We start from the raw sequence: 27,415 nt of genomic DNA, 5'->3' as shown, positions 1-27,415 counted from the left end.
CCTGAACTCCATATTTATTTGGGCAGAAGGGGATGGAGATAGGATTATATTTTAGAAGACCAGATAACAAACAGATAATCAGAGTTGGAAGGGACCTTGTAGGTCATCTAGTCCAACCCCCCCACCCAAGCGGGAGACCCTGCCTACACCATTTCTGACAAATGGCAGTCCACTCTCTTCTTGAAGGTCTCAAGTGATGGCGCTCCCACAACTTCCGAGGGCAACTTCTATTCCATGAGTTGATTGTTCTCCCTGTCAGTTTCTCCTTATTTCCAAGTTGAATCTCTCCTTGTTCAGTTTCCATCCATCATTCCTTGTCTGGCACTCGGGTGCTTTGGAAAATAGATTGACCCTCCCTCCTCTCTGTGGCAGCCCCTCAAATATTGGACGACTGCTCTCCTGTCTCCCCTGGTCCTTCTCTTCACCAGACAAGCCAGGCCCAGTTCCTGCAACCATTCATCGCATGTTTTAGCCTCCAGTCCCCTCATCATCCTGGTTGCTCTTCTCTGCACTATTTTTAGAGTCTCAACATCTTTTTTATAGTGTGGTGAACAAAACTGGATGCAGGACTCAGGTATGGTCCAGGACAGGTTCTTCCTTCCTTCCTTCCTTCCTTCCTTCCTTCCTTCCTTCCTTCCTTCCTTCCTTCCTTCCTTTCTTTCTTTCTTTCGTTCTCTCTCTGTCTCTCTCTCTCTTTCTTTCTGTCTCTTTCTCTCTCTCTCTTTCTTTTCCTTTCTCTCACTTTCCCTCTTTCTTTCTTTCTTTCTTTCTTTCTTTCTTTCTTTCTTTCTCTCTTTCTTTCTTTCTTTCTTTCTTTCTTTCTTTCTTTCTTTCTTTCTTTCTTTCTTTCTTTCTTTCTTTCTTTCTTTCATGCCCTTTCAAATCCAGTTAGAAATCTAACTGAGGTTTCTGCCCTCGCGGCTCCAGCTCAGTCTGCCAAGCGGGTCTTCGGCTCCCACGGAAGGGCCAACCCGAAGCCACGGACCCCGGACACGCTTTGGAAGAAACGCGTGGAAGCCACCTCCACGTTTTCTCCTCTTGCCATGACACCGGGAGAGGAAAACCCGGGGGGGTGGGGGATGCAGCTCCTGGCAGAAAGCCCAACAGGTGCCAGCGCAGCCTGGGCTGCATCCCGCGCCAGAGGGACCCGGGAGAAGCAGCTACCCAGCGAGAGCCGGCCACCCAGTCCAGCCCCGCTCGGTGCGGGAGGGCCGACGGTACCGCCAACCGGCTTCCCCGACCCCGCAACAACACTCCGAGAAGCGTCGCCATGGCAGCCGCCGCTTCGAACTACGCGCCCCATAGTGCCCGGCGGCGCGACTGAGGCTGCGCGGCGGCGGCGGCGGCGGCGGCGCTTGGGTTTGGCCAACGCGCCCTGCCTCTTCTCTTGGACAGCGCTTTTGGCTTGGCTCGGCTGGAGCGCGCGGAGAAAGGACCGGAGGAAGAAAAGGACCAGGGCGAGGGGTGAGGGCGAAGAAGGGCCCCGGCCGGGGAGGGCGGCGGCGGCGGCGGTGCCTGGGGGTGGGGGGTAAACCCTGCCATCGCCCCTTGTCTTCCCGGTTGCGCTTGGCTCCTTGCCTGCCGCCGCCCTCCGATCTGCAAGCAAGGATGCTGCTGCTGCTGCTGCTGCGGGGAGGAAGGCGAGGCGGGGGCATCCCGTGCCAGCCAGCCTGGAGGGAGCGCTTGCAAGGGAGCCCAACGGATGCTCCTCTGCCCGGGCCGTTTGCTGTTGCCCGGAGATGGGCAGACGAGCGATGGGTGGCTACGGGTGGGGTGGGGGTGGGGGTCATTGGAGGATCCGCCCCGATTTTGGCAAGAATCGCGCCCAATGTTGTGAAAATGAGCCTTTTTAATCTTACCAATCCCTGAAAGCTTGAATGGAAAGGGGACGGAATGGGAAGAGAAGGAAGCCCCCTTGACAGTGCACACTTCTTCCTAGTTGGCCCCCTCCTAGGCGGCTTGCTGGGTGGTTATTTTGGGAGTGGGGGGAGGCGAGAGGAGAGGTAGGTGCCTTTGGTTTTAGTTGCAGAGACCTAGGTTTGAGCAATGGCTTAACAATCGATCCAGCCCGACTGCGATTCTCCGGGAAACGAGCGTGGAATGCAGAAGAGAAATCCTTCCCATCATCCCCAATCCCTTGGGAGGGAGAGAAGAGAGGGGGGAGAAACGATTTTATTTGACCCCCCAAGGGATCCTTTGGTGATGGATCTCCGATGCTCCCCACTGCAGGAAACGTGTCCCTTTGTGCAGGGTTCTCGACTTGAAGCCATTCTGTGAAAACCCTTGTGGTTTTTCAAAGGTGTTCTTGCTTCCTTAGAAAGCGGGGGGTTAAGATGGCAGCCAAGGTTTGTCTTTTGGGGTTGGTTTCAGCAGATGGACAGAGCCTCAAGCTCGCCCTGTCCGGTATCTCTGAACCGCGAGGTTCAAAACCCTTAGAAATCAGGAACTGTAGTGAGTGAAGTGACTTCATGGGCCGATCAGAGGAATCTGGTTACTAGATGAGGTCATGGAGTTAAGTCAGAATAAATTTAATATTCCATAGCCCCCTCCGGACTATGAAAAGGTGGTTTTCCAACCCCCAGGATTGTTCCCAAGTTGTGTCTTGGCTTGTCACTTAACACAGATGCCTTCTCTTTCTCTTTACATCCGGAGTTCACACCACTTGCTGACCAGGGTTTGCTTTGGATTCAACCGTGGGTATGCTTGTAAAATAAGGGTTGACTATTTTATTGTGGTTCATTAAGTCACTTTGAAACAATCCGGGGCGGGCTAGAGTGGATGATCCCAGTTTGTGTATAGAGAATGAAAAGGAGAAAAGTTGGTGTATGCCAGGGGGTCCCCAAACTTGGCAACTTTAAGACTTGTGGACTTCAACTCCCAGAATTCCTCAGGCAGCTATGGTGGGAGTTGAAGTCCACAAGTCTTAAAGTTGCTAAGTTTGGAGACCTCTGGTATATGTAATTCTTTATAAATTGGGTGTCCTTAAAAAAAAAATCAATTTTCTTTAAAAAAATAATAATTTCAGCTTTCGTCTCATATTACTTGTTTAGTATTTAACAAACCAGAGAATTCGGTTAAAATGCTTGCTTTAAAACACAAAAGGTTCAAAGGGACTCACTTGTTGGAAAATTGGGTTGCCTTTTTTGTGCTGCCACCTCCTTTCTGGATCCACAGAATGACACCCCCTCCTTGTGATCCAGCTGCAGTTTGTGTAATCAGTGCATTTAAGAGCAAGGCGAGCCACTATGCCAGGTGTCGCTGCCAAAATAAGCATGTCCGAAGAAAACTTGAAAAGCTTAAATTAAGAGAGATTTAAAAAGAAAAACTAAATCCTGGGAATCTGGACTAGGAAGCATACATTGCCTGCATAGCTGGTTATAACCCTCATTTTGGTGGAACAGCGCAGTTGTCAGCGGGTTTCAATTCAATGTGTAGAGTGTGAAGGATGTGCGTTTGTGTTTGCTTTCATGGTCATGATGTGCACTGAAGATGGCGTTTGATTTCGTTGTATGAGGTGCAATGACAATAAAGTAAACTAAACTAGAATAAGGTCCAATAGGAGCTCGTGTTGATTAATCTATCAATCATACCTCAAGAGTTTCGTGGAATTGATTGGAAGATGGATTGTTGTGGCCGTTTTGTGAGCAATGGATATGCTTCCAAACTCATCCTCTTCCCTATTTATGGCCCTGTCTGCTGTCCTTATTTCCTAACTTTTGAAGGTAAAACTAGCTTTTTCACAGTAGTTGCAAATCAATACGGAAAACTCAAGGCACAAATAATCAGGGCTATCCGCAGGGCATGTGGCAGCCACGTGGGGTCTAATCAACATTCTACAGGTAGTCCTTGACTTACAATATTTCGCTTGGTGACTGTTTGAAGTTACAATGGCACTGGAAAAAGTGACTTGGGACCATTTTTCACCCTTATGACTGTTGCAGCATTCTCATGGTCATGTGATTTTACATTCGGAAGCTTGACAACTGACTCACATTTATGACGGGTGCAGGGGTCCCGGGAGTCCCCTTTTGCAACCTTCTGACTCACTTAACAGCCGGGTTACAAATTTAACAACTGCAGCGATTCACTTAACCAACCTGGCAAGAAAAGTCATAAAATGGGGCAAAACTCATTTAACACATTTCTCACTTAAGCCACATAATTTTGGGGCTCAATTATGGTCGTAGGTTGAGGACTAGCTGGATTTTTTTGAATGTGTGCCATGCCTGAGAAGTAGGCAAAGCTTCAACCGCATTGTTGCAGCCATCATCCTGACTTTTCTCACCACACCCTGAAGACAACCTGAAAAATAATCACAAATGTCCGTTGGTTATGATGCTGGGTTTTCGGAATTTTTTTACGAGCACGCCCGTGGTTGATTTTTTTCTGAATTTTGTGGGATAAAAGCTGTCTTTGGATATGTTAAGCTTTCTCTGCTCATCTAGGCTACAGATAATTTCTGGCACGCTGCTTTCTTCTCCCTGGATGGGTAGTTAATTTTATCATTGTGAAAAAAAAAATTAAATGTTGCTTCAGGGAAAAGGAACTAGAGACAATGGCTTGGAAAATTAACAGCTGCAAGGATTTCGTACACACAACTCTGGAAAGAAAAAGGGGATCCACCAGAAGGCATGGTTATAAAAATAATAATAGATTGTATAGAGATGGACAGGCTAACAATGAAAATAAAAGACAGAAGATTCAATTTACTATAGGGCCTGGGATGCCTGGTATGAGTGGTTTAGAAATAAAAAGAAAATAAAATGGCAATTAGGAAAAGAATGAGGGAATATGTAAATATGTAAATATACCATAGAGAAGATTGATGTGTAAGGATAAAAGATCTTGATTTATAGCAAAAGTAAGATGTAATGGTAAAGGAATAAGTAAATACATATACTGAAAAATGTAAGGAGATACGAAAGATGTCTTGATATTGATAACAATGTATACATTTTTATTTTATGTTTTTTAAAATTTGCAAAATTAATAAAATTTATTAAAATAACGAATGTTGCTTCAGAGGAAAGGACTAGAGACAATGGCTTGGAATTGGAAAAATGACTATTGTAGCTAAATAATAGAAAAATGCGGTCAAAGAGTAAAAATAGTTCAGCGCAGAAATGAAGTGCTTTGGGAAACAGTCTGTCCAAATAGTTGAGAGGGAGTTAAGCAGAATTTGTCTTTCTATAGGAAAAGCCATTGTGGCAAGATCTCTGCATAGCAGTGAGTTGGAATAGACGGCCTCTAAAATCTCTTCTGATTCTGAAATCGAAAGATTTGAGAGTGGTAGAATTGGTGTGTGTGTGTGTGTGTGTAGAGAATCACAACTACTAGTGCCCTTTATTCTTCAAGATGTGGCTTTTCATTTTTTATAGAGCCACTCTTGGTTCCCATGAAATGTTATCTCTGGAAAAAAAGAAAGAAATGTGTCCGAAACAGCACGATGGAAATTTTCTCCTTCAAAGAAGCGATTATCGGTTTATGACCTCGGTGAAACTGTAGATAGAGTTTGCTGCTTTCTGAAGCAGGAATTCTTTCTGAAGAGAAACATTTTATGGAAGGAGCATCTATAGTAGAAGAGAAAGGCCCGAAAAGACCAATTTACATGGGGCAGAAAAATGGCTTTGTATGAAATATTAAGTATGTTAAGTATGCTCTCCTGATTGTGTCTCTTGGTTTCTTTCTTTACAACAATCTTGTAAGGCAAGTGATCAGGAATAAGTGATTGATCCAAAGTTATCCAATGAGTGAGGATTTGAACCTATGCATGCAGCCCAGTTGTGACCCATCTTGAACCCAGCTTCTCAACTCAGGTTTGAGAGTTTGGAATGCCCAGTCTTCTGAACTAGCCTGCAGACGTAGGTGGAAGAGGATACATCAAGATAGAGAAGGCTGGTTTGATTATCAGTCAGCTGTGACTTTCTTCATATACTTTGGTACCGATTAGGAATTGAGTTTTTAGAGGATGCTAAATAGTAACTTCCAGCAGTTCTCTTCATTGCACCTGCTGGCCAGGTGACCTATGAATTGCAGTTGGGGATTATCTAGAAGGCCACAAGATTGGTGCACCTCAACCGTCCACCTGTAATCTGGTTGGATGGCTTCGGATGTTGGGAGGCCAGTTCTGGGAGGTTCGCAGAAAAACATCTCGTTTTCTTTTGGTTATTTTTCCAGACTTCCATAAAGACAATAGTCCTCATTGCAACTGGGCTAAAGCAAAGAGTAAACGAAGGTTGTTTCTGTTGACAGACCACTCCCATTAAATGTTATTCTTGTCTAGTTACTCGTCTTTTTTTTTTTTCGCCCAGCAAAGTGGGATATTTTCCTTCTTTCCTCGCACTATGAAACTCTTTAATCTTCTCTAGATCAAAGCAGGAGTAAGTTTGACATGCATAAAGAGTTGCACAATTACATCAAATGACCAGAAAGGCATCTATTGAACGTGATGAAGATTGATTGGTTTCTTTTAATGGAATAGAGTTCTTCATGTTTAAACAATTTTTAGTGAGAAGAAAAAATTAAGCCCAAGAAAGTTGCTTTTCAAGACCGTGCTGAAAAACAGAATTGATGCATCCCAATGGGAACTTTTCAAATTGAGCAGCGAGAGTCGTTCTTTGAGCCAATTTTTAACTCCCTCCAAGAAGGGTTGATATATGAATTGTTCTCAGGATGACTCTAGGACAGAAGCATTGTGGGAATTTTAAAGTATGTCTTTATTTTGAATCATCTGTGTTTCCTGGGAGTGTTGACGTGTGAGCTCTAACCTATTGTTGACATTCAAGTAGTAGTCCAAGAATGACATATAGTACAACGGGATCTCCACATAATTTAAGAATCATATGTTCCAACCAGTACAATCACATTACTAGATGAGATCATGAAGCTAAGTCAGACTGAAGGTAACATTTCATGCTTTTATTCAGAATATAAGAATGTTTTTACCCCACTGGGAGGGAAACATTTTTGAGAAGCAAGGACAAAGCGAGCAACTGATCCCAATTATAAGCACGACTTTCTGTCTCACACGAATTGATCATACTTCTTGTCTCACTGTAAGGATTTAGAAATTAATCAATAACCTTATGTGTCATTCTGTGTGCAGACCTTAATAAATGAATCCAATGGGTAAACAGCGCTGTAAACTTGAATGCACAAACACAAAATAGTTTCCAGGTCAGCAAATATTTTCTATCTTTTGCTGAAATGGAGAAACTAACCTTGAGAAAAGTGTGGGAAGAAATTCTCCCGGGTAAATCTCATTCTTTCCAGTTCCACACATGCAGGCATTGCACAGGAGATGAAGACCCTTCGGCTCTGGGAATGGTTGTGATTGGGCCATGGGGCAACCCAGCACCCAAGTTATGCCAAGTCAAAGGACAAACAAAGAGACAGGGCCAGGAAAAAAAAGAAAGATAAAAATATATCTGAACACAGACTGGCTGTATTGATAAAATAAATGCTCCTTTTCTTTGACAATGGATAGCTAAGGTGGGCAGAGCTAGCCTATGACTTGTGAGAACTTAATGAGCTGTTGCTAATAATTTTTAGAGGAGTGCTAGAAGAATTACAACAAACTAATATTTGGGAAGTACTTGTAATAGTTAAAAGCACCAAGCAGATATTAAAATTATGTTTTGTATTGCAAATCATATCATGTAAAACATCGCCAATAAGTTACTTCTGCAATGTTTGTAAATTAGCAGAGAGAACTAACCATCTCTCTTTTTTCCAGGAATCAAGAAGAGTGCCTTGTGAATGATTGACAGGTAAACGACAAAGGACGTGATTGAGAGACATGTCAGTGCCATTCCGGAAAGAGTTGGAGAAATACAAAAATATCAATGAAGATGAAATTCTGAACAAACTCTCTGAGGATGAACTAAAACAGCTAGAGAATGTCCTTGATGACTTAGATCCAGAGGTACGTTCTAAACAATGAAACCATATTTCCGACGTTCAAAATTAGCCCCTTAAATGTTTATAATGCCTGAAGGTATAAAGATACAAGCTAGATTCATGGTTCGTTTTAACGATACCCACAATGTCTGTCACAGCGAACCACAATCCACTGTATATAATGCCCGAGTTCACAAGACTAGGATAAACAATCCAAATGGGAGGTCTTCAACTCCATGTGGCCTGTGATAATAATAGATTGTGGAATTTACAGTCATTCAGAAGGAACAAAGAGGTCTATTATGGAACCCATATCATGTATCTGATATTAACACAATTGAGAAAGTCCAGAAATATTTCACAAGAAGAGTTCTCCGCTCCTCTACTCATTGCAGAATTCCTTTATGCCACCAGACTTGAAACTCTAGACCTAGAAAACCTAGAACTACGCTGCCTCTGGTCTGATCTAAATATAGTATATAAAATCATACATTGCAATGTCCTACTTGCAAATGAATACTTCAGCTTCAACCATAACAATACAAGAGCACATGATAGATACAAACTCAAGGTTAATTACACCAAACTTGATTGCAGGAAATACGACTTCAGCAACAGAATGGTCAGTGTCTGGAATACTCTACCTGACTCTGTGGTTTCTTCCCCAAACCCCAAAAACTTTATCCTTAGACTGTCTACTATTGACCTCACCCCTTTCCTAAGAGATCTGTAGGGGGCGTGCATAAGCGCACCAACGTGCCTACCGTCCCTGTCCTATTGTTTCTTTTTATTTTTCTTGTAAGTATCTATCTCATGTATTCAAAACTATGTTTATTCTTATACCTGTATCTTGTAAGCGATTGACAAATCAAATAAATACTAAAAAAAATACTAAATACTATTGCTAATATTTGAAGTGACTCATGAAGTAGCAGAAGATGATAGCCTAGAGGTACATATTGAGAGTGTGATGGCGGGATAAGGCTGCAGTTTAATGTCTGCTAGATCTGTGTGTGCTTTGAAAACGATTCAGAAGTGCTCCATAGGGTGTAGAGAGAAGCATCTTTAGTCATTCAACGGATCTATTTTTTTTCAGCCTTCCACTCAAGTCAGAAAAAAAAAATGGTGAATACGAATAGCTCCCTTCAGCTCTGAAGCATTTTTTCCAAATCAGTTTTGTAGTGTGTACAGCAGGGGTGTCAAACTTAAGGCCCGCAGGCCAGGTGCTTAGATCTGGTCCACAGGGCTGCCTTGGAAACAGCGAAGGACCTGCCCACGGTGCCTCTGCCAGCGAAAATGGAGCCCGGGAGGGTGAGTGTGTGTGCTGGCAGAGGGATTGTTTTGACCCAAACCTTGTTCCAAGGAAGCAAACATGAAGCAGAGGTAACAGAAAACCCTTTTAATGATTCTTTACAAATTCCGTTCCTTCCCGGTTAAAAGGCTGCTTCAAACTAATTGTCTCTGATAAGAACGAGCCTTGCCAAAGTGGTGCAAGGCTGCCAAGAACGTTAGATAAAGTTACTAAGATATATTTCAAACACAAAGAGTCTCCCAAACACCAACCAAGATATTCCGAACATCCACAAGGCTTGAGTGCAAAAACTTCTTTGCTTCCTGCAAAGAACTCCGGTTTCTCAGCTGGCTTTTATCTTTTGGGGGAGGGGCCATTACCTTGCTGCAACGGTTGTAAACGCAAGGACACTTTTTTGAGCGCCATTGTAAGTTTGAAGCAGGGGTGGGATTCAAATTTTTAACAACCGGTTCTGTGGGCATAGCTTAGGTGGTGGGTGTGGCTTAGTGGTCATGTGACTGGCTGGTCGTGGCCAACTCAACATCACTCACATCGAGGCACACGTCTCCTCGCCTGGCCTCTCATGACTGTGGGGATGCTGCAACAGTCGTAAGTGTGAAAAACGGTCATCACTCACTTTTTTCAGTGCCATTGTAACTTTGAAAGGTCACTCCACACAAGCAAAGTACCAGCAAAGGAGGAAAAAAAAAAACTCCAGAGAAGTTCCTGAGACAGGAAGTCTAGTCCTGCCAAGAATGTAATAAGGGTTAATGGAGAGGCAGTTTCTGTAAGCAACACCAGAATGTTTCCTTTCCTGCCTTCCTTACAGGATTAGTCCAGTAATTTCTTCTAACAGCCGGTTCTCTGAACTGCTTAGAATGTTAGCAATCGATTTTAGCAAATAGGTGTGAACTTGTAGAATCCTACCCCAGGTTTAAAGGGTTGCTAAACAAATGTTTTACATTGAGGACTATCCGTATCCTTTTCCGATTCTCTCTGCTCTGAAGCAGGCGTGCGCATCAGCTAGATGTCACCTTAAAAGAAGTTGTGGAAATGTTCAGCTCTTCCTGACTGAATAATTCCTTCTGTTTCTCCCCGTGGCAGAATGCCCTTCTACCAGCAGGCTTTCGACAGAAAGATCAGACCAGTAAACCTGCCACGGGACCTTTCGATAGAGAACGACTATTGTCCTACTTGGAGAAACAAGCCTTGGAGCACCAAGACAGACCAGATATTGTACCTTTTACTGGAGAAAAGAAAGGTAAGTTCCTGGCTGCAACAAATAAAGAAAGGAAGATTCTACAGTTACCTTGTTGCCTCCCCGCAACATGGCAGACAAACATCTATGCAAATTGCAAGGGTATAAATATGCAATTCGTGTAAACACCTTCTCTTCCCCTAAATTATTATCATTATATAATCAAATTCAATATGAAAAGGTATGTAACAATTAAGTTTTTACATCACCTGTCTTCTAGCAATTCCAGGCAGTTTACAATTGTTAAAAGCATTTAAGAACAAAAATCAATTAAAAAAAAGCACAAAAGCAACAAGTTGTTGCTATTACAACTTGCTGGTTTTGCTCATGCCCTTGATCAAAATCTTTTTTATCCCTATTTCCTGGATTCTATTTTAATATTCAATATCAAGGGTGGATACCGTGACTCGTAAGGCACACAGGACCTCTGAGTGATCCATATTGGCTCGATAGGATTTAAGTAAATTTGCCAGTTGGCTTCTCAAGGTATTCCTGTAACTTCTAATCTTAGGAGTCATGTTGTTCTGATCCATATTTTTCAACTGTGATGGTTCTCGTTCAGGAAAAAGATGTTTCTAGCCAAAGGCTAGGAATTTTGGGACCTGTGGTATCGGTCTAATTGCAAAGTGTCTGGTTGAAGAAGGCTGATGTACAGGGTTCTCTCACTCAAGAGTTAAGTGGGAACTTTCTTTGTCTCTTTCCACTGAAAAGAGAACAGCAACAGGAAACTCCACCCAGGATTAACTCACCCCAACAGCATGTAATAATTAGTTGCTAAATGTTTTAATGGCACCGATCAGAAAATGGTAGGCGAGGAATTGAGAAATATCACTTCTACAAAAGGAAATAGTGTGGGAGTTTTAAAATTCCAATATGTTTTGTTGTGGTTTAGATAGATAGATAGATAGATAGATAGATAGATAGATAGATAGATAGATAGATAGATAGATAGATAGATTAGGTAGGTAGGTAGGTAGATTAGATAGGTAGGTAGGTAGGTAGGTGGGTGGGTGGGTGGGTGGATAGATAGATAGATAGATAGATAGATAGATAGATAGATAGATAGATAGATAGGTAGGTAGATAGATAGACAGAGAGGCAGGCACGCAGGCAGGAAGGCAGGTAGGCAGTGAGAGAGATAGATAGATAGATAGATAGATAGATAGATAGATAGAGAGATAAATAGATAGGTGGACAGATAGATAGGTAGGTAGAGATAGAGAGATAGTGATAGAAGGATGAATGGGATAGATAGATAGATAGATAGATAGATAGATAGATAGATAGATAGATAGATAGATAGCCCTTATGAGTATTAACCATAGCCATTTATTTGCATTTCAGCTGAAGTTGGTAGAAAGCTTTTACTAAGTTGTATAAAATATACTCCATTGAATTTAGCGAAAGGAGCATATGTTTGCATTTTACAATAGTAATGTATTAGCAGCAGCGTAACTAGGTTGAGAAATGCTAATGCCTGTAAGTGAATGGCCAAATACTACTTAGCTTAAATATCCTGGCTCCTATCTGCCTAGGAAAGTTGTTTCCATCAGCTTCCTCCCCCGCACTGCCGCTGTTTGGAGCACCACCGCCATTTGGAGCGCCACCGCCACTCCAAACACGGCAGCAGCTCCAAACGCAGAAGTGGCAGCTCCAAACATGATGGCGGTGCTCCAAATGGTGGCGGCACTCCAAACACGGAAGCGGCAGCTCCAAACGTGGCGGCGGAATGGGCAGAAGGGAAAGCAACAGTGACGGGTGCTGAAGGTCTTGGGTCTGCAGCAAAGGTGTTTGGTGGGAGTAGGGAGCTCTCTGCGCTTCGCCATGATCACCTGTTAGGAGCGGCTGGTGGCGAGGCTGCCCGCGGGGCGCTCTAGATGAGCATGCAAGGGGGGGAATTAAGTCACCCCCGAAAAGATGGCCTAGCCGTTTTTTCGGGGCTCAAAAAAAATATAAGACCCGGCCTTATTTTATGAGAAACACGGTAGGTTGTGATTTTTTTTGTTGTTTTAGTTACTAGAGTTTTATTTCCACATTAGAGGGAACTCCAACCTTCCACCACAATTAACAACTTTTAAGCTTCGTATTTTTGAAAGGGGAACATTGGCTTCATGGCCTTATAGCTCCTCAGACAACCAAGCAAAGTCACTGAAAGTCAGACGGATGAAATGTTGCCCAGATTAATTTTGTCTTCAACATCTTAAAACTGTCCTGCAAAGTGCCCAAGTGGGCATTTCCCCTCCTTTTCATCTTCCCTTTTTGTGTACTGTAGCTTTGAAAGGATTTTTGCACTGCGTGACAGAGCAACGATGCCGAGTCTGTGTGTGTTCAGGTTGACAAAACTTTGGGGTGGGAAAAGAATAGCAGTGAGAGCAAGAAGCGAGATAACGATCGCCTGACTTGCATAAATCTCCTTACGTTCTCTCCATTTCACATGAAAAGAATGAATAGGAAAACAACAACCCCACAATAGCTTGACATGATGCCACGGACTTGTCCCCGTGGAAGAAAGCACAGTACACTGGAGGGAAACTGACAAAATGCTAGCCAATTTCACCCGTCCTCCTTTTGCCTGTGGACTACAGGGGGGTGGAAGCTGTCAGTTATCCAGCCAATACATTCTTTGCAGAAAACGAAGCCAGAGGAAGAGGCGAAGCAAGAGTTCCTTTTAATGGGGAAAGTAACCCATAGCATCTGAAAACAAGCCAGCCCTAACTCTGCAACGATTTTAATAATCCAGTAGCTGAGTTACATTGACTGAGTTACATCTCCAATCTGGCTGATCTTGTGGAGACAGAGAAAAGCAGACCTGCTTACAAACTAACACAGAATTGTCTTCTCGAAGTAGCCCAAAGGGAATAGTATCTAGCTCATTTATGCCTGGTGATCAAAGTTTCCCCCCTGCAATATTTGTCTTCCTAATCCAACCAGCTTGTTTTCAAGTTTCCATCTCATCTATTTTTTTTTTTTTTTTGAGAGTCCAAGGACAATATTTGAGGGACTGCCACAAATAAAAGGGTGTGTGTGTGTGTGTCAAAGCTGTTCTCCAAAGCACCAGAAGGCAGGATAAGAAGCAACGGATGGAAACTAATCAAGGGAAGAACCAAGCTAGAACTAAGGAAAAATTGCCGACAATTAGAACAATAATTCAGTGGAATGACGTGCCTCTAGAAGTTGTGAATGCTCCAAACACGGGAGGTGGGACAGCCATTTGTCCGAAATGGCATATCGGGTTTCCTGCTCAAGTATGGGGTTGGACTAGAAGACCTCCAAGGTCCCTCCCAGTTCTGTTATTCTGACAGGCATTCTGAAACTGGGGCCCTGCAAAACTCGGCCGTGTTGGGATAACCCTTTGCAGCCTGGAGGGAAAAACCGCCAAGCTGTTATGCAAGATGAGCTTGCTTGATTTAAACCTGCAAAACTCACTAAGATACTTGCATAAGAATAAGTCATGATCCTTGTTGGCAGGACATCCAAGACATGTGGTGTTTCTGACCGCTGCCTTTATTTATTTATTTTTTTAAAAAAAAAATTTTTGGCAGGCCTTGCAGTAGAAAGTGGCCGGGGAGTGATTATTTGTAACACTTAACAGGCTTGATTCTTCTTGGAATTGGACTGCCTGGGAAGGACTGGCTGAAATAAAGCAGAAAGTCTATCTAAGGAAAGAGACACAAAAATCTAACAACGCCCAACCCAGTAGAAAAATCAGGTGGTAAATAGTAATCGGGAACAGGCAACCGAGGTGAAAACAAGGGTCTGATAAAAGGGATGCTGCCCAGGAACATGTAGGTCGCCGTACATCTCTTGAGTCTTAAGAACATCACGGAGCCCAGAGGCTGAGCTAAACCATGGTCTGAATAAACCACGGCTGAAGTTTCCCATCAAGCTAAGCAATGAAGCGAGTGGCTGGATTTACATCTCATGCCCCAGCCACAAATAAGCAAATGACTCGGTGGGATATGTAAAACCAGTAGCTAACCTTGCTATCTTTATGAAAAAGGAACGCTTAACCATTTTGCAACCAATGTTTCCACGTCAAGAATCTCTGAAAATTTAAGCTCAGCTCTGTGTTTTCTGCTTCTTAATATCGTGAGCTAAATTACTTCCCGACATACGCGCTTCCCTCTAGCACTGTCAGATAGTGGAATTTGTTTTTTTTCTCATTCAGGCATTAAAATATTTTCACTTTTCACTATTGCAAATTTAACGGGCAGCTTTGGCACCACTCTTGGGCTGCATGTATGGGGATAAGCAAGTGAGAATGTGGCATGAGCATCCTACTGGTTTATGTGTAACACAAAGGTGTGATAATATATATTTGCTGGCCTTTAAAAAAAATGCCATCTGGTATATGAACGTGTATAACAGAATACCAGAATTGAAAGGGACTTTGGAGGTCTTCTAGTCAAGCGGTCGCCAACCGCTGGGCCGTGAGAAAATTTTGGTGGGCCGCAGAGAAATCTCACCCCCAGAGCACCACCCCCACAAAGCAATTAATCCAGGCTGTGCAGAAACACAAGACTGCTCAGCCCACATGGCCCGGGGAACCCTGCCCGCCCACTCACTCCTTACCTGGTAAACTTGCCTGCTAAATTTCTATTTTTCCTTTTTCCGACCATCATCTGTTCTGTTGTGCTGGGAGATTTAGATTAGCTCGAAAACAGGAAATGGTTGGATTTCTTGCTTTCTAGCTAGTCTTTAGATCTTCGGTTCTGCTTTTAAGCACAGCGGAACCTCCCTTAGGACTGAAGGTTCTATTAATCAGTGCAGATTCACGCCAAGCAAATTTGAGAGACTGAGCTAGCCAATGCCTGCTTTGCCTGATTTGTGGTAAAAGTTGCTCTTTTTTAAATAAAAAATTCAATATTTACATACATGGGTATGTTGTCCGTTAGTTTTGTGAGTTTGCTGCAAGCAAATTTTATGAGTTTGCTTGCAAGCAAATTTTATGTGACAGACTGAGCTAGCCAATGGCAGATAGATAGATCTCTGAATGAATCTGTGATTCTGTGAGCAACTCAATCTGCCTGCCTGCTTTGCCTGATTTTGGGTAAAAGTTGCTCATTTTTAATAAAAAAATTCAATATTTATATAAATATTTATAATATTTACATGCAAGCCATGACCACCAAGCTATGCCCACAAATTAGCCCACGCCCACAGAACTGGTTAGTGGTCCCTGGGATGTAAAATTATGAGTTTGGTGGTCCCTGAGGCCCAAAAGGTTGGCGACCCCCTGATCTAGTCCACCCCCCTGCCCAAGCAGGAGACCCTAGACCATTTCAGACAAGTGGTCGTCCAATCTCTTCTTAAAAACCTCTAGTGTTGGAACACCCACAATTTCTGGAGGCAACGCGTTCCACTGATTAATTGTTGCAGGTTGGAATATAGCGTTAAAAGCCAATTCTACTGTATCTGGCTCCTGCTCCCCTTTCTTCTCAGCCCACCGTTGTCCTTTATTTGAATAGACCGGTTCACTGGGGAAGTCTTGGACAAAATAAATTATTCCCACACTCCGTTGCTTGTGGAGTTCCAAGTAGATACATTAAAGCTTTCCATATGGTTTCATTTACTCTGTGGAAGGACAGTTGGCTGGGGGAAAGGGTGGGTGGTGGGAGAGCGGAGGCAATTTGATCACTTTTCTAGCAAATATTCATATCTGCCTAGGGAAACCCCATTTCACACATCTGGAGCGCTGTGGCTCTCTAGATCAAAAGTATACTGAACAGGCTGAGTTTGCACAGTATTCTAAGCTGTGGTTTCTTTAACTACAGTTGGCTGAACAATCAATCGTTGGGGCCTACTTCTCATATAACATTAAACAGCAGCAATGGGATGGATCCATGCAACCCATTAAGTCAAAATCAAACACATTATGGCTTGGCGCAAAAATACGAACATGATCCGGAGAACCCACTCCTCATTCAGCATTGATCCCGCAGTCACAAAAATCACACATATTATCCTTCTTGGAGCATAGATTCCACCGCCCGCCCCCCCCCCTCCAGCCACAGCCCAGCTCAGATGACAAAATTTTATTTCTAAGTTTTGACACTGGAATTCAAGAGCAACTAATAGGCAGGGTGAACTTGGAACCTTCTCTAACAGATTTCACAGGCCGTCCTATCAGGAATCCCAGTGTAATCTTTCCAGTCAGTTTTATAGCTCCTGTAAAAAATTGCCGGCTCAATTTTCCTGCTTGTATAAACAGTGCATGGTGAACCCTTGCATCACCTTGACTCACCTCCCAATCTCTGGCCTCAAGGGAGTCATTCTTCTCTTCCCCTCAAACATGTGGAGGTTCTATAATGCGACTCTGGATTGTAGCTCTCAGGAAAGATGCCTGACCCAAACCCATCGCACTGTGCCATCATCAAAAATGTATATCTGGGAGGAACGGCATCTTGTCAGCAATAAGCTTTCCCCGTATTTTAACCACTCAGAGGTTTTGCAAAGCGGCCAGACAAACGCAGGCAGGGTGGTGTTGACAAACGAGGGTGGGAGTTAGCGGCTCCTTTTTTCTTTTACCCCTTTTGTAATTCTAGAAGCTTTCTGCAGCTCATGCGGAGGGCAATATCTGGATGGTCATTTTTGCATTTGGCTATTGTTGATGGAAGTACTTGTTCTCGGCGATCTGAGTTGAGCAGGAATGAGGATGATTATGTTCCTGACTGGCTTCAAAATGGTTTTGGAAGACGGGGGGAGTAGAAATAGCATTATGTGAGAATGCCCTAAATCTGAACGTATTAAACTATAACTGAGAAAAACAAGCTCCCTACTGCAGATATTCCGGGTTACAAGCCTAGAGATAGGCACTTGACCATTGGCTGGAGATAAAGACTGGACCTTTACGTGATATTATGCCTGTGCATGAAAGAGAAGAGTAAAGAGGAACAAGGGGAGCAGTTGTGGCATGTCTTGGATGGCCTCCATTCAAACATCACCTTTGCCATAAATTCATACGGTGGATGTAAGTCAGGGACCCAAATGTGTCAACTTTAAGACTTGTGGACTTCAACTCCTAGCATAGCTGGCTGAGGAATTCTGGGAGTTGAAGTCCACAAGTTGCCAAGTTTGGAAACCTTTGCTGTAAGCCAATCGCAACGCTTATTCCTCTGCTCTCGACTGAATAAGGGTTGTGATTGGCTTACAGCAAAGGTTTCCAAACTTGGCAACTTGTGGATGATCAATAGAGAGATTCCATGGATGGTTTTTCTTACAAAGCCGCTGCTTTGTAAGTAGGTGGAGTCAAAAAATACAACATGGGATTACTATATTATTTTTTTATTTAGTGAATTACCCCGTCTTATAAGTGGAGAGCCAACATAGAATTATAAAGCTGTCTGCGATAGTCAGTCTATGTATCTATGTATTGGATATGCACTTGGCCTAAGTCCTTCAGAAGAATGTGAGGGCAACAACATCATGTATAAAATAATGAAAACGGGACAACCCTGTGGCTGAGCAATGAGGACATGTCATTTTATCCATTAGTATTCATGATAGGATCAAGACAGGAAAAGTTAAAACGCATGAGATGTTCAAGAGCCGATGCATTCCTTTGAAAATTATTACCTTATTGCCAGCTTTTAAATTTGGAAATTATGAATCATTTTCCTAAAAATAATACCAGCAGCTAAATGTTGGCTTTTACTGTGTGAACAGGCTGGACAGCTGTCCAGTAGAAGGTCTGTAGTTGCCTTCTAAATTACACAGGCCCCAATAACCCCATGCAGGACTAAATCCTAGGGTAGTCAATATTCATTCACATGCTGGATTTTGGTCTTTTCCCCGGGTTGCCTATAATCCATATATGTTCTTTCTCCAAACTCATTTTCAGTACAGTAGATGCTTAAGATAAACTCCCCTAAGATCGCAAACTATCATGCTCCTCTTCCTCTGTCAAGCTAGTTTCTAAAATAGCCAAAAGCCAGACAAGGAATAATGGATGGAAACTGAACAAGGAGAGATTCAACCTGGAAATAAGGAGAAACTTTCTGACAGGGAGAACAATCAACTCATGGAACAGAAGTTGCCTTTAGAAGTTGTGGGAGCGTCATCCCTTGAGACTTTCGAGAAGAGATTGGACTGCCACCTGTCAGAAATGGTGTAGGGTCTCCTGCTTGGGCTGGGGGTTGGACTAGATGACCTACAAGGTCCCTTCGGATGATCTGTGATCTGTTAATTGAATCAGTTCCTTTTCTGTCTTGAAGGAAAAGCATTTGTGCCTAAGGAGAGACCGATAGAGACTCGCACAGAAAAGAAGGTGACACTGGATCCAGAATTAGAAGAAGCCCTGGCCAGCGCCTCTGATACTGAGCTGTATGATCTGGCAGGTGTGTGGCTAGATGGTTTGTCTGTTTGCTTCACAGCAGGGTCAGCCTTTCAGTTACTCCAAACTGGTTACCATTCCAAGCCATTGCTCATGTTCTCTTGTCAACAGCACACAGATATGGCTAGCTTTGGTGAACGGACGTGTATATTAGTGCTTCCCTACCGCAACTGGGAGCCTTGTTCTAAGTGAATCTACTAATGTGCTAATAGCACTCCTTTGATTGAGAAGCCCAACTTGAGAACTGGGGTTAATGGCAGTGTTGATGATGTTGGATAGTCAAAGATTTCCACATTCAGATATGCTGAATATTCAAAAGATCTAAAGAGCCAGTCAGGTACACAGGGAGGCTCGAACAGAACTCAAAGCATATGCATAAGTATATTTTCCAACACAAAAGAGCTGTCAACCACATGCAAATATTTGCTCAGGGCTATTATATAAGAATATAAGTATTATATAAGAGGATAGGTATGCATCTAGCCAATACAGATTTCTGACATCCACACACTTATTGAAATATATGCAGATGTGTCTTCACATCTTTTCCCAAATGGGAGGGCTATTCCATCTAAGAAATGCATTATGGATGAAATAGCTATTTGAATGCTGATAGTATAGCGTGAAGGAGCATGATGGCTCAGCTGTTAAAGAGTGCTGGATAGCTGACAGCCCGGGTTTGAGACCTGAGTTCTGTGCGATGGGCGAGGTCCCATTCCTTGACCCAGCTCCTACCCACCTAGCAGTTCAAAAGCATGAAAATGCAAGTAGATAAACAGGTACCACTTCAACGGGAAGGTAACAGCGTTGTGCACCATTGGCATATTGTCATGCTGGCCACATGACCACGGAAATTATCTTCGGACAATGCTGGCTTCCTCGGCCAAGAAATGGAGTTGAGGACCATGCGCTAGATTCGGACATGACTGACAGATAAACCTTCAGTCGAACAGGTACCGAACTCATCACTGTCCTTTTGATGCCCTAGTTTTATCTGCTCTAGTTTTTATCTCAATCGATTAAACCGTGTAGTTTAAACTCATCATTCCCATCTGCTTTCCTATAAATGATCAGCCCATTTCCATTTTTAAAACTGGATTTTCAATTTTCGAGGTTACATTCCAAGTTTTATTGGATTGCACTTTGCATTTTCAATTATGTAAAATGTTATCTGGTGAGCTTCTTTGAAGAGGCAAGTTTTTCCTAAACAGCCGATTAAATAATTTAAATAAATCATCCTTAAATGCAAAAACAATCCACCTGATTATCCTCCTCTTGATATATTAGCGACTGGAAAAGCAGGAGATGGTAGATGAAGGCCGTGTCTTTTTAAGCCATCTTATTATTGCTGGTATTTCTGGTACTTCTAGCTGTCCTTGGAGTTCATAACTTGGTCAACAACCCTAAGTTTAATGAAGGAACCACCGGTCAAGACGGCAAAAGAATTGTGAAAAGTAAGTAGAGATGTTCCCCTGCACTCATCACACCAAGCAATAGAACAATGTTCTGCAACCATCAAACTACTTAAATCTTTTTCCCACTGTGACGATTAGGATGATTGTTGCAAAGATCCAATTGGCAATTGGTCAATGTGGCAGGTCTCCTAAACTGCATTCCCGTCGTGAATGAAGCAATTAGGAATTTGCTCTGTCAGGCACTTTTGTTCCAAAAATAATATTTCCCCCCCTTGGGCAGTAGTATTTTTTTTTTAATAATTAAAATAGCTAGTGAAAAATCTATTTTAGGAGTTTCTACGAATTGAGTTATATAACTGAAAACATAGCTGGCTATGAGAAGTTAAACGTGAGCGTAACTTATGCCCTGGTTTAATCATGGTTTATTGAATAAATCAAAATTGGCTATGTTTACATAATCAGTGAAGCTAAAACCATATTTTGAATTATCATGATGTATGAAAATTTATGAATGCTTATGCCTAGTTATCTGAAAGCCTTCTGTTGAGTAAACAAAGTCTTGAATTATGGGATAAAATGTTTGCAAAATCAAAATTTATAGTCGTGCCTACTAGGCAGTCTGACATCGCCCTCAATTGTTAGAAGTGGGCAAAAGTGTTTAAAACAAAGAGAGAAGGGAGAAAGATTTCTTTGTAGAAATGAGAAAGCCAAAACTGTTATAAAATAATCCACCAGATTATACTGTAATTCATGGCCTAGAATGCATATGTCACTTTAATGAAAATAGTATTTCTAAAGAAAATTTTGCATTAATGGTGTATGGACGGAAGGGTGGCATTAGTGCTTTTTTTTTTTCCAGATGTGGTTAAAGGTGAAAAGGTCAAGCCTGTTTTTGAAGAGCCACCTAACTCAACAAATGTCGAAGCCTGTTTGCAAAGAATTAAGGCGAATGATCCCACTCTCCAAGAAGTCAATCTGAACAACATAAAGGTACTTCTATCGAAGTCAATCTCAATTGTTTCATTGTCACAGTCTTACTTGTAAAATATGTTGAGATGGGTTTTATTTTTTCTTGTCTGGACTATAGCTTCATCCATCAACGATGTTATGAAGCAGATATTAAATATCAGTATTCAAATTCTCTACACATATAAAACTGACCAGGGTAATGATATTTCAGAGAATGATGTATTTGCAATTTCATTCCCTTCAAAAAGCTATGCTGAAACATTTAAAAGACCAATGATCATCCTGATAAGCACAACACTTTTGAGTGTGAGAGGAACTGTTGTGGAACTGTAGCACGCACCTCCTTTTGTAAAGCTTCTATTGACATAAAACGTGTGTGTCTTTTATTCACCTTAGATTGATCCTAATTTATTTGCCTGACCAATTGTCTTGTTTTATTGGAAATATTTTGTTAGTTGTCTTGATGCTATGTTATAGAAAGGTGGGATGCAAATTACATTATTAAATGGGTGTAATCCAAATTAAAGTTAGGGACCTTCTCAAAAAGTTGATTCATTTATAATTTGGGATACTGAATCAGGTTACTATATGACTATCCTGGAATCTATTCAATTCAAGCAATTACAGTAGAGCTTTTTTTAATCTTATACAGAACATCCCCATTCCAACTCTTAAAGAGTTTGCAAAGGCTTTGGAAACCAATAACCATGTGAAAAAATTCAGCCTGGCAGCTACTCGAAGCAATGACCCTGTTGCGATGGTGAGGTTTTCCTGGGGAAAATATTCTATTTTCATGTTCATATTCTATTTTAATACTGGGTTTAAAATAAAAAACAATGTAGAATAAATATTTTTCTCATAAATAAAAGTATTAGAAAACAATGCAGAATATATAACTATGCTAAAATATAAATTATCTAAAGTTTTATGCTTGAAAAGCTGCAGGCATGCACTATTTTGAATTTTCCGTGAATGACTTACTATACTTTATTTAACATATTCATCCTTATCCAACTATTTTCACACTATTTTGAGGTGACAATGGTGGAAAGGTGAATTCTGAAATGTAATATTTCTTAAGGCAAACAGAAACAAAATTGCTGTGTTTCTTTTCAGGCTTTTGCAGATACTCTAAAAGTAAACAAGACACTGAAAAGTCTAAATATAGAATCCAATTTTGTCACTGGGACAGGCATCCTCGCTTTGGTTGATGCTCTGAAAGGAAATGAAGTACTGACAGAAATCAAAATTGACAATCAGGTAAGGAAAGGATAACAGAGTGGAACTTCGGATTGGCTGGGCTCTAAAAATGACTATTTGGGATCTTGTAGTAAGTCGGAGGTCAAAGTGGCAGAATAGGTATGTTTCTTTCTTAGTATGTTAAAATCCAATCACGCAGGAACCTTCAGTGTGAAAATATTAATGTTTCTTTTACACTTGGAAATACGATGCTGTAGGAGATTAGAATTCCCTCTAGTCTAACAGGTTCCTTCTTCCAGCGGCAAAGTAGATGAAGAATGCTAGGAAATAATTTCGGGGAAATTATTAGTTTTTGGATTGTTCAAAATGCAAATCACTGCTGACTGTAAACAGCTTGTTGTCAACTGGGCCCAAAATTTATGTTGCTAACTGAGAAATTTGTCACACCAGCACCATTCTTTGTCTCCTGTTGACATAACAATTCTTTGATTATGATAAGCTCCACCACCCCACATCAAATATTAGATCTACTTTAGCCTTTGGAGACTTTCGTTTTGGTCATGAAGTCATGTGGATGATGATGGTATGATATCAGTTTAGTCTGAAAGTTGTCTAAAGAGGAACGCTGCTATGAACCAGCAATAATATTTCCCATTTGATTCTATCTCGGTTGCATTTTCAGAGGCAACAACTTGGTACTGCAGTGGAGATGGAGATTGCTCAGATGTTGGAGGAGAATGCTCACATTCTCAAATTTGGGTACCAGTTTACAAAGCAAGGCCCAAGAACCAGGGTAGCAGCTGCCATCACTAAAAATAATGATCTAGGTAAGATACCAACCCCTCTGATTGGTGAAAGCTCAGGAGCATCCTTACAGGAGAAAATACGGAATTCGGTTCGGACTAGGAAAAATAGAAAATGTCCAGACTTGTTTGGGCCATTACAAAAATGACACACCTGATAAACAAGGCTCTCTTAACACAAAACAAAATTGATGAAGCAAGAGTGGACTAGAAGGGGTGACCATCATTGTAAAAATAAACAGACATCTTCTTTCTTGATGGTCAGAAAGGTTTGTCTCATGAGAAACAAAGCTAACTAGGAGTTTGTCTACTGATAAAGAGAAAATGTTTTTCTTTACATTTTGAGGGTGTGGTGTTACCAACGTAACACCTATACCAGAAGTTTTCTTATTCGGTTAGCTAGTCCCCTGGAAACTTAATTCTGCTTTTACCCTCTAGTGAAATAATATGATAAAACAATGATAGCTGAATCCATATATCAAAGAAAAGCAAATAGTGATGAAAAGGAATTAATATTATTGTTGATATTTCAGTAACATTTTATTCTTTATATTGGATTTCCAAACAATACAAGTTGCACTGTGTAAGCTGAAGTTTGTAAATAAGCAACTAACACAGGAACCCAAAATATACGTATTTGTTTAGCTTAAATAATAAACAGAAATGATTTGCTGTCCAAATTTACTACAAAATTAAAGAATGACAAATAATACTGGTCCCATGGTGGAAGGGGTGAATGCAAGTGCAGACATAAAAATAAAATTATTTATTAATCACCTTTACAAAAAAAAACTTTCAAAGTTAGAAAAAATATTTTGTGACACTTACAAGACAATGTTTGTCCTTCTTCCTTTCTCTCTTTCTCTCTCTAGTTCGCAAGAAACGAGTGGAAGAACGCCATTAGCCTTGTCTCTGAAGAGGCGAAGGAAGAAAAGGATTTCTCATAAAATCTCATAAAATTTAGTGATTTAAAGGGAAGATACTGGAAAGGCTTTCGAATGAGACTGCTCATGTTCCATTACCTCAATTCATCCCTTCCTGTTATTTGAACACCATAATCCAGCCTAATTTTCTTTTTCCAAGCAATCAACAATCATGCTCTGAATTCAAGATCCTCTGAATGGAAGACCAAACGAAACTTGGTGTCAAAACGGGAAGAGCTGCAAGTTAATCTTTTGTCCCCCTTCCATTTAATACTAATCTATGAGTGATTAGGAAATTTTCCTGCACGTCCACTGAAACAAGTGGGAATTGTTTAGTGGATTGTGCTTTCTATGTTGTACAAATCACCACCTCCTCTTGACTCATAGTAAGCCCAGGTCTGCTCTTTGTTTCCTGTTATCTTTCTAGTGCTATGTGCAAATTGTAAAGAAAGGGACCAAGGTCATTTTAAAACAACTTGTCATGCCAAGGTGGAACTCTTCTCATACCAGCACACTCTGCCAAACAAATCAATCTTCAAATTCCACAGACTACAATGTGCCATAAACTAGACAGTCAGTATATTGTGAAATATTGCTTCTGGAGCAGATAACTGGAGACAAATCTCACAATAGGCTTTGTTCATACCAAATTATAATTTTCAATAACCTTATTTTAGAACACACTGTAGAATCAAACGGTCAGGATGTGTAAACATGCCCACTATGGCACTGTGTTTTGTGTGAACAAAGCCACTATGGGCTCATCCAACTAACCACGGATTAAAAATTCTGAATTAACACTATGCATGAATGCAATGCCAGACAAAATTGGAATTGCAATAGATGTTAGCATTCTTTTTTCTTTATATTTAGCAACCCATGCTTTAGTTGTACTTCTTATCTTTCACATTGACTGGACCTTTCTAAAAGTAGAACAAATCCTCTAAGGAAAACATGTTAATTTATCCATGGCACAGAATCATAATTAGCACAACTCGCGGCTTGAAAAATTTTCTCAGTCATGGTTTCTGATTCTAGTTTTCTGGCTGACTATAAATCATTACTTGATTAAATCAGTCCTAGCCATGCTTTGCCTTGATATGAACTGAGATAATAAGCTAAATACTAGTATGAACAAACTGTTCTCCAAAATAAGGAGTCACCAAAGGAATCATTATATTTCCTGTACATAAATATGAAGAGTCATTCAGACACTAGCTACAAGTTAAATCCCTTCTTCATATCACAGTGGAGGGATATTAAACTGAAAACAATTCCATTTCACCATTCCATTCATGAGAAAGCTTCATGAATCCATCCTCCACGATTGGAAGGACTGTTGATTATGTGCTCACATATGTTATTATTAGGTGAGCTAGTTTCCTAATCTAATTTGCCAACTTAAAATAGCTTCAGCTGACCTTTTAAGTTATTTGTTGATCTGTGTATATGTATTAATAGGAGACCAAAATAATTACCGTCAACTCATTTGATGTATATAAGTGTTCTAATAATAATGTTGTGTTTGTCAGATTGCTTTTAAGGTTGTTTTAATTTCTGAAACTAGACATTTATTACTGTTGGTCACTGGATTCTTAGATAGTGAAGATTAAACTGATCAGTCACTACAGGAGATTGGTGAGAGACATTTCATACCCATGTCTTGCCTAGGAAACAAAGTGTTTCAAATTATTCTCAAGTCAGAAAACCCCACATTCCAACTTCAGTTATCAGGTTACAAAAAAACCCCATTAGTGAACAATGGATAGCACAAAAGGGAATTCCTCACTATGATCGGGACTCCCTTTTTTGAATTTTGAGATCTTACTGCTTCGGTTAAAAATTGTGAAAAATATTTAATGCCAAACATGTATTATACTGCGGGAAAAATAAATAGGAGAAAAACAAGTCTCACTTTGAACAATGGTTATTTTTAAATAACAATAGTAATGGTTCATGTGAAAATCAGCAGGCAAAACTGAACGTGAGGATCTCTGCATAAATGCAGAGTCAGCATTTAATTCCACAAGATCTCTCTTGTGCTTTTAAAATTCACTACAACTGAAATGCATCACAGTATTAAAGAGCAAGCACTTGACACTGGGAGAATAACCAATAAGTGACTCATTATTGTGTCTGTAATCTTTGGAAAAAAGTACTTCACTAAGATTACCACTAACTGAAATAATTTTTTGTTTTTATTTTCCTCAATATAATGCCACTTGGATGTCTTTTCCAAAACCCAGTAAATACTTGACTATCTCTGCTGCCAGGTATAAAAATACATTTTAAAATAAAAGGCACTGTTATTTATAACTATGTAAATTAGCTTTATAAAAAGGAACTGAGGATTTTCTTCCTGCAAATTTCCACCCAATGTATGGCAAAAATAATTGGAAAATAGCTGTTTGCACAAGCTGAATCGTTAGTAAAAGGATATGAATATACTACTACATTAAAAGCATACCTAATCAGAAAGCACAATTTCTTTAAAAAATGTTCCCAAATGCTGTTTCTATATAGTCCAACCCAAAAATTTCCAGGAATGTCATCTGAAATAATTTTTAGAATCATTTTTAAAATACTGCATGGAGATTAAGGTCTCAAACCATTTGATCATGACATACTTAAAAGATGGATGTCCCCAAGACCGTAACACATTCTTTTCTTTTCCCCCCAGCTTTGACAGATTTTTCCACATCATAATTTAAATGTCTGTTCATTAATTTTTTTTTCATTTGGGGGAAAAAACCCAACACGAAGTAAATATAGCTACAGTATGATTTTTTTAAAAAAAAATCAGGGTTTTTTTGAGCTGTAAGCTTTGTATATATGATGCTGTATTTACGTATGATAATTCTTTTGTGGGCATCCTGGCTGTTTTTAATTTCACATTCTTGAATGTGTTCTTTATCCAAATAATGGATTATATATATATATTATGAATATCATTTTATTAATTCAACTTGCAGCCTTATTAATCCTTCTACCCTACCCTAGACTTGTGTGTCTAACAGCAGTATTCAGTTATATTTATCAGCTAATTCCTGATCTCATCAGCTGTCTTTAAATGTCTAAATAATATAGATATGACTGCCATAAGAAAGGGGCATTCACTGGGTTGCATGAGAAGAAAAGAATGTGCTTGTCTTGAATAATACTTGCTTCAACATACATGTGCATCCTTTGAAAACAAAGTTGGTTTTTTCTTTGGAAAGCATTGTTCTGATCATTTGTAACTTCCATCATCCCTCATGCAAATATTACTGATCAGTCACAGCTTTAGAACAGAGTACTGTACTAATAAATTAGAAAGTTATTTTAA

The 27,415-nt window shown here is 40.7% G+C and overlaps 1 protein-coding gene across 3 annotated transcripts; it reads left to right on the top strand.

The window, feature by feature from the left end:
* Positions 1-1,266: 1,266 nt before the first annotated feature.
* LOC113442285 (tropomodulin-2-like) lies at positions 1,267-27,415 on the top strand. 3 transcript variants are annotated; one of them, XM_087941895.1, is made up of 10 exons: positions 1,288-1,464; positions 7,736-7,924; positions 10,295-10,451; positions 18,662-18,784; positions 20,151-20,234; positions 21,055-21,185; positions 21,817-21,924; positions 22,281-22,424; positions 23,047-23,191; positions 24,040-27,415. In XM_087941895.1, the coding sequence occupies exons 2-10, from the start codon at positions 7,799-7,801 to the stop codon at positions 24,069-24,071; spliced, it is 1,050 nt and encodes a 349-aa protein (XP_087798021.1). In that variant the 5' UTR covers positions 1,288-1,464; positions 7,736-7,798; the 3' UTR covers positions 24,072-27,415. The 3 variants fall into 3 exon arrangements, with proteins under 3 accessions (XP_087798023.1, XP_087798021.1, XP_087798022.1); XM_087941896.1 differs by lacking the exon at positions 1,288-1,464 and adding an exon at positions 2,624-2,693; XM_087941897.1 differs by lacking the exon at positions 21,817-21,924 and having other exon boundaries at positions 1,267-1,464.

Source organism: Pseudonaja textilis, chromosome 13 (assembly GCF_049901715.1).
Source record: "Pseudonaja textilis isolate UNSWEBS1 chromosome 13, rPseTex1.2, whole genome shotgun sequence".
NCBI classification, from domain to species: Eukaryota; Metazoa; Chordata; class Lepidosauria; order Squamata; family Elapidae; genus Pseudonaja; species Pseudonaja textilis.
The sequence above is the reverse complement of the archived record's forward strand: the minus strand, read 5'-3'. Positions and strand labels throughout refer to the sequence as shown.